Source organism: Cucumis sativus, chromosome 3, assembly GCF_000004075.3.
Source record: "Cucumis sativus cultivar 9930 chromosome 3, Cucumber_9930_V3, whole genome shotgun sequence".
NCBI lineage: Eukaryota > Viridiplantae > Streptophyta > Magnoliopsida > Cucurbitales > Cucurbitaceae > Cucumis > Cucumis sativus.
Window position 1 is genome coordinate 4,781,304 of NC_026657.2, and position 7,915 is coordinate 4,789,218.

The 7,915-nt window shown below is 32.9% G+C and overlaps 1 protein-coding gene across 1 annotated transcript; it reads right to left on the minus strand.

Moving 5' to 3' along the window:
- Positions 1-5,301: 5,301 nt before the first annotated feature.
- LOC101212260 (indole-3-acetic acid-amido synthetase GH3.6) lies at positions 5,302-7,626 on the minus strand. The gene is made up of 3 exons (XM_004149888.3): positions 7,254-7,626; positions 6,236-7,146; positions 5,302-6,155 (listed from the first exon to the last, which is right to left on the minus strand). The coding sequence occupies exons 1-3, from the start codon at positions 7,562-7,564 to the stop codon at positions 5,563-5,565; spliced, it is 1,815 nt and encodes a 604-aa protein (XP_004149936.1). The 5' UTR covers positions 7,565-7,626; the 3' UTR covers positions 5,302-5,562.
- Between the last annotated feature and the right edge of the window lie 289 nt (positions 7,627-7,915).

Consider the following 7,915-nt stretch of genomic DNA (forward strand, 5'->3'; position numbering starts at 1 on the left):
ACGTCACTAAAAGTATATCTTTTGCGGTGCAAATTGTTGAGTCGCTAAAACCTTTAGTTACACGGATACAGCGACAGTCCTAGCGACGACGCTGCATCGCTAAAAGTATTAGCGACGTGTTTTTGAGTTTTATTGACGTGTTTGTTGCGCCACTAAAAATGAAATTTCTTGTAGTGTAGTGTCTCATATTACTAATTATACTTGTCATATTTACTATATTCGCAATATGCAAAAAAAAAAAAAAAAAAGTGTCATTGACTATTTTTTTCTAAATATTTTTGTCATCTGGCGCAATTTTCCTATAATCTTTTCTTTTCACCATTATTTATTTATATATATATAACAAATGATATTTCCACTAAAAATTCACATTCTTAATTAATATATGTGTAATGTCGTGAGTTTAGGAGAGAAACATGAATGAACCGGTATAGCATCTGAATGAGAGGGATCATGAGGACATGAAAGTAATGTTCAAAGAGACTTAAAAGAATTAGAAGTTATTACCTATACCAACAAGATTCACATTTCTTTTCGATGGCCTAATCACATAAATTCAAAAGTTAAATGTGCTTACCTTAGAGCAATTTTATGTTGGGTGACCTCTTAGAAATTTTCTTAAAAGGACGGGTCCAAATCCTGACTTGGGGCATTACAATATGCATATTCATATTCATATACATACATACATACATACATATATATATATATATGATAATTCATTTCAATTCCACCAAATCAATTATCTTCAATTTCAAAGAAAATAACACCCAATAACAACATTTTTAAGATTTGCGAAATATAATTTATACCTCCGTGATTAATTAGCACCCACCTGGACGCATAATATATTTGGTAAACGATTGTTTAGATTTGACTATTGTTTGCTACACGATCAATTAGATTTGATCGTCGTTTAGATTTGTCTACCAAAATCTAAAGAATTTTTTTTCAAGGTTTTTTGGTACACGATCGTTGAGATTTGATCGTTTAAATTTGAGTAGCCAAATCTAAAAAAAAATTTTCAAGATTCTTTGGTACACAATCGTTTAGATTTGACATTTTTTGGTACACGATCATTTAGATTTTATCGTTTAAATTTGGGTAGCCCAATTAAACGATTTTTTTTCAAGATTATTTGTACTAGATTTGGCTATTTTTGGTATACGATTGTTTAAATTTAGCTACCCAATATCCAAACGATTTTTCTTCACGGTTTTTATATTTGACACACGATGTTGAATAACAGTTTGAATTTGTTTTTTAAAAAATAGATATTTTATATTTGGTACACTGTCTTGAACCAACACTACAAGAAATCAGGAGTTTTTCAACGTAGGAAAACTCGTTGGAAAATATGACGTTGGTAGAAGCCAGTGTTTCTCGATGCAGCTTGGTGCAACCGACACAGACATATTAGCGTCGAAACTGGCTGTAATAGGTTTAGGGTTCCTTCGACGCGGTGCGAGGTACGTCGGAAGAGGGTAGACAATTAATTGTATCGGTTGACCTTCCTCTGATGTGGTGTTAGCTACGTCGAAAAATATGCACCCATTCATGACGACTACAGTGTTGCGTCGGAGGAAGGGCAGATGATTAATTGTACGTTACGCCTTCGTCCGACTGGTGTTAGCAACGCTGGGAATAGGTTTAGAAATTTTCGACGTGTCACTAATCGCATCGAAAATAGGTTTAGGGATTTTCGACGTGTCACTAATCGCGTCGGGGATAGGGCGCTATTCTCGACATTTTCGTTGTGCGTCAGGAGTTCTTCGTCTTTTTAACTCCATTCTTTACATAATGGAAACAAAAAAGAGAAAGAAAAACGAGAGAGGGAGAGGGAGACCGAGAGAGAGATCAAGAAGAAGAGGCATTTCATAGCCGTTGTTGTCTCCGTTACTGTTGTCATCGTCATTGTCCTCCCTGTTGCTGTCGCCGTGGGTAAGTGGTTTAGTTTAGTTATTGTTTTAGTTTAGTTAATTAGTTTTAATATTTAGATTTTGAATTAGTTGTAGGTTTTAGTATTGAAATTGAATTTGAAGTGTTGTTAGGATTTTGAATTGGTTGTAGGTTTTAGGAATTTGAATTTGAAGTGTTGAAGTTGAGATTGAAGTGTTGAAGTTGAGATTGAAGTGTTGAATGTTGAGATTGAAGTGAAGAAGTTTAGATTGAAGGATTGAAATTGAGAATGAAGATGAGTTTGAATTTCAATTTCAATTTAGAAATTAATGGAAGGTATTGTTTTTTTTAAAAAAATATAGGAATTCTCGATGCACACCGCGACATCTCCCGATGCCATATTAACAACATCGTTCGACGTTCATACAATGTCGGGAGAAGTTTAGAAATTTCTGACATACAACTTGTTGTGCGTCGAAAATTCCTCTCCCTACACATTTGCCCCGACGCATATTTATGCGTCGAAAAATGTTGTTCTGATACATTTCATAAGCCCCTTTCTTGTAGTGCAAATAACAGTTTAGAAAAAAATAAAAATAAAAAGATTGTAGAAGAAGAAGAGAAAAAGACTATGAAGATAAAAAGAAAATTATTCCAGACAAAGAAGAAAATGAAAAACAAACTTAAAATATTTAAAATAAATAGTCGTATCATGTTTTGTTTTACGATTTTGGCATAATTATGGTAAGATTTGAACTTTTTATATTTTTATTCGAAATTTTATGACTTTTATATTAGTAGAAATATGCTTATGTTTTCTTCTATCACCCTAGATTTTTTTTTTTTTTTTTTTGTAGTTTGAGTCCTACTATGATTAACATATTTTATTCACAACCTAAATTTATCAATAATAAATAGGGATGACTAATAGAAATTCAATCACAATACACAACTAACTTATTATTATTCTCTCTCTTCTTATTTTTCGCACATTTCATAAACAAATATTTTTTCCTCTCCATTTTCTCACACTACAACAAAAATTGGAAAGAGAGAAGAAAAAACTATCATAAATTTAAAATTTTGCGTTTTTAGCGTGAAAATGAGAAAATTTTTTAATTTCAAGAATTTACGACAGTTTTTAAATGCCATAAATCTATGACAATTTGTTCTATTCGTCTTTTTATTGATAACTCAACAAAATAGTCTTTTTATTGATAACTCAACAAAATATTTCAAGTAACTTGACGCAATCCCTTTCTCAAAGTAACCCATATACAAACTAGAAACAAGATTGTACCTAAACTATTTATGATGGAAGGTTAAAAGTGTGTAATAAAAGTCTATATGAGTAGAACTTCTACATAAGTTGTAAATTTTCTACACGTTATGTGAACTATATATCTTGACTATTACCGATAGATTTCACATAATATAAGCTTATAAGTCACACTATCTAATTACGTATATATAGTTGGTCGGTCTTCCTATCATAAATAGAGTTTATATATATCTACTATAGAGAATCACTGCTAATGTCTATCTTTAGCATTAGTCTATCAATAATAAACTTATATTAGTGTTATATTTTTTATTGAAGTGATAAAAGTCTATTACAACTATACAAATTTATTACTAATAATAGCAAAATTTATTAGTGATTGACTCTCTATTACTAATGGACTAAAAAAACTTGATCTTGAATTTTGTTATATCTATAAATTCGTTGTATTGTACTATATATATCTCCCAATATTTTGAGTTTTGATCGTTATATTTGTAGTTGTCTCTTTGTATGTGATTGGATCAAAGTTGGAAGGTGGTGTTAAATGAAGATACTCACGTAGATATTGCTGGTTAGTTTGTATTCTATTTGCTTTGAATTTCATTCATGAGCTAACTTATTAAGAACTTGAAAAATATAAAGTTATTCATTTTGAAAACCTTTCATATTTAGGATTTAAAAGTAAAGTTTATTTTAATATTTAAAACAACTACTTTCGTATTTTGTTAAATAACACTCTCTACATACAATCCCATCGCACCTGCACCACAACTAGTTTTCCAAATATATATTACATTTTATTTTTTAAAAAAAGCATAAAACGATAAAAGATCGATAACATTTATTGATCTACTAATAGTGTGTTTGATACCTATATTGATAATTGGAAAAAATAATTTTATAGAGAAAAAATTCAAAATATATAAGATGTATTTTTAGAGTTAGAGAGTAAGAGTTAATACTTCAATTGGGATTTAGTAGAGAAAGATATTTTTCAAAAAAAAAATCTTTTTTATTATTTGTTGATAAAAAAAAAAACTATTTAAACAGTATCTCAAAGCTAAGTAACGACTAACATTTCTATTTTTTTTTTTAAGTGATTAAATTTTTAAAATTAAATACTTCAAAATTTAAAGTAAACACTTTCTTCATACAGTGAAGATTAGTTTTGTAAAACAATTTATTTTCTATTTTTAAAAGTTTTTTTAATATCCTCCCGTCAAAGTTTACCTACACCATTTTACTGACAAAAACAGAAATTTAACACACACTAAATTATTTCAAATAAAAGATCAAAATCAAGTAAAGATTTATGTTTGGTTACCCTCTAAAATAGGACTAAACCAAACTAATAATCTCTTTCTATTTAATTATAATTTCCCTTTAAGTAATTTATGTTTTTAATCAAAATAAGTTTGAACTTTTATATCATTGAAACAAAATACTACAACATCATCCGATTGTTCTATACCCTCAAATAATTGTATACAATTAATTTTATAAACTGTATTTAAGCCTACAAGAATACATATATGTGAAACTCTTGAAATGAAATATATAAAGAATATATATAATAATAATAAAAATTAACCCAAAATTTATAGATTTTAGAACACATGCAAAGTAGTATATCTGTTGTTATCAATGCATTAAAATAGGTTATTTTTGGTTTCCCAAAGTCCAATAATGTAATGCCATCAAAGTAAAGGCTCTTAGTTGTGTGCTTTGGAGTTTGCAACAAAAACTAATCCATTTGGCCATCAGACTGTTAGCTTAGGGAAAAGTTAGTATGCTTTTTATAAAGCCTTTACCTTTCTTGTTATTTTCAAATTCAACATAAAGCCCATGAGATTTGAATGGCCACAATTTCTGGGTGGAATCATGACTTATGAACCCAAAATTCCCTCAAAAACATCATCCATCATTTCTTGTAGAAAATATAACAATCCAATTTAAATAATAATTGACTGTATAGTTTAACTAATGCAGAAGAATTTATAGATATAATAAAATTTAACTCAACTCTTCAAGTCTTTATTTGAAGTTCTTATATTAACCCTAAAAATGTTATTAATAAAATTACTTGAAGATAACCTCTATGGGCGAATATGCATCCATGAAAAAAGAGAGGAATTAGAAAGCTTCTTCTTCTCCTGTTTTTTTTTTTTTTAATTCATTTTTTTTACATAATGGGATAGAAAAAGGGTCTAATATATCCCAACAAGAAAAATTAGAAGCTATGAAAAAAGATGAGAATTGCCTAGTACATTAGTACTAATTAAGATGATCATGATGAGAAGAGCCATACAGATTATTTGAGAGGGGAAAAACCAAGAGGGTACAATAAGCCATTGAAGAATATTAAGAAAATTAAGGAACTAATCTTGTTGGGACCATTGCTTATGACCAGGTACCCACTTTGGGCACTTAGGGCTGAAATAAGAACCCACAACTCTTGAGTTCAAAAGCTCAACAATGGGTTGAAACTTCACACACCGTGGGGTTTTGTACTGATTTATTGAAGCTCCCATGCTTATAGCATAATCCATCAGCTTATCAAATGTCCCATTTTCCACAACCTTGATTTCCAGTGGCCCAATTGACTTGTCTGATACTCGCCCCTGCCTATATACGCTGTTCAATGACTCCTCAATCGTAAGACAACAATCTTCCAACACGGACGGCGGCACCGGTGTCGCTGCCCCCTCCTTCTGGTTTAGCTCCCAATATAACACGTAGTGACCTGGAATTGTTGAAGTGTTGGCATAGCTTGTGTACTCCGCCAATGTTGCCTCGAATGGCATTAAATTGTTCACCGAGTTCTTCACTGCGTTTTGAAGCTCTACTTCATCGGTTTTATCAGAATCGATGCTTAGAACCACGTTCTTTCGACATATGAAGTTGAATTGTGGAGCTTTGTTTTTGAATCCCGCTACTCTTAGGATGTCACCCACTCGATATCGATAAAGTCCTATTCCAAAACATAACTTATTCAAAAGCCCCACAACAGAAAAAGAGAAAAAAAAAAAGAGAAACATAATAATTAATTACCGGCGTAAGTCGTGACGACGAGCTCATATTCTTTACCGAGTTCAACGTCGGTTAGATCGACAAGCTGTTGTTCATTGAGGGAGTTGTCATCGTTGATGTGGCTTCTTTCAACAGGAAGAAACTCAAAATATGCCATGGAAGGAATGAGAGTATAAGCAACTTCACTTGGTTTACAAAGAGGGTTAAGATTAACACCAAAATAACACTCTGAAGAAGCATACATAGTACAAACCAAAGGCAATCCATTGCTATAATAATCCAGCGTCGTAATATACTGTGACATTGTCCCGGTAACAATCACATCCACGTATTTCGTATTCGGCCACAACCTCGTAATAATTCCCTGCCACCATCCCTTACAACACTCTCCATGAACATAATCCGCCAACTCAGGATCTGGCCCACGTAGCACCGATGACATCACTGCATCACGAACCGCTTGGTCCGTGATCTGGGAATTCAGCGTCCCAGTGCGGATATCATGGCAGAGAAGTTGCCAGTGCTTTTCAAGAAAGCGAATAGCACGAATGAAACCAGAGGCAAAAACAGCACCGACGCGAAGAACGTCGAGACGATGACAAAGACCACATAGCAATTGAGCGTACATGCTTTGATAGGAGTCAGGGCAAAGAATGGCTTCATTGGGGCTGGTGTAATTGGTGTAAGGATCATAAGGACGTTCCTTAAAATGAGAGCTCTTGTAGTAGCTAGTTAAAACGGGGCGAGCGAGTAAGCCACCAGGGGTTTTAGCCTCAGCTTTAATAAACAAAAAGTACATTCCTTTACCCTTTTCTAAGCCAGGAACGAATTGAGTCATCACAGGCATCAACAAGCTATACAACAATGATCGTCTGTCCAACTCCTCCTCGATTGTGGGCATCAGCTTTCTCTCGCCACCCGAAGTGCCAGAGCTGCAAAAGGAAATATCCAAAGCATGAGATTATCATAATAATCCAGAAAGCAAAAAAACTGAAACAAAAAAGAATTTAGTGTGATCATGTCACGTCCAAGGTTAGACCTGGTTAAGAATTCGGAGATGGGAGAGGAGCATAGAATAGGGGAGAAATCGCCATTGGCAATACGAGAGACGAAGGGTTGGATTTGGTCATAAGAGACGAGAGGGATGGAGGTTTTGAAGGTGTCGGAAGAGGGGCGACCATAGAGAGTTAAGTACTCGGAGTTGGAGTTTTGGGAGAGGATTTGAGAGAGGACTTGGCGTTGGACAAGAGCAGCGTTGGTGGTGACATCTTCAATGAATTGAAGAATGGCTTTGTTTTTTTGAAGAAGCTGGTTGTAATTTTGAGTACTTGGTTTTGGTGCTTCAGGCATTTTTCAAATGAATGAATGAGAGAGTTTGTTAGGAGAAAGAGAGGAGATAGAAAGGATGAGGGTTCTGCGTGTTGGGGGAAAAACAAAAGGGAGAAATGGATATTTATAGAGAAAATTAGATGGCAGCTTTGAGTTAGAAACTAAACAAGCATTAAATGAAGGGCACATCTGTAAAACCATATTCCCATTTTCTTTTTCTTATCTATTTATTTGTTTTTTATTATTATTATTATTAAATCAAATTACTGTTTAGGCCAGTCTTCTTTGGTGCTTTTCTATCTAATTTTTGTGGGTCTCTTTCTCTCATTTTGTGAAGAATTTTGTTAATATTCTCTTTATGATTTGCTTCCT

What these genes read in the sequence shown, in the direction of transcription:
- LOC101212260 (XM_004149888.3), bottom strand. Translation starts at nt 7,564, where the DNA reads ATGCCTGAAGCACCAAAACCAAGTACTCAAAATTACAACCAGCTTCTT. An exon ending in ATCTCCGAATTCTTAACCAG is followed by an intron (nt 7,147 to 7,253) that starts GTCTAACCTTGG and finishes TTCCTTTTGCAG; the next exon opens with CTCTGGCACTTCGGGTGGCG. An exon ending in CGTCGTCACGACTTACGCCG is followed by an intron (nt 6,156 to 6,235) that starts GTAATTAATTAT and finishes GTTTTGGAATAG; the next exon opens with GACTTTATCGATATCGAGTG.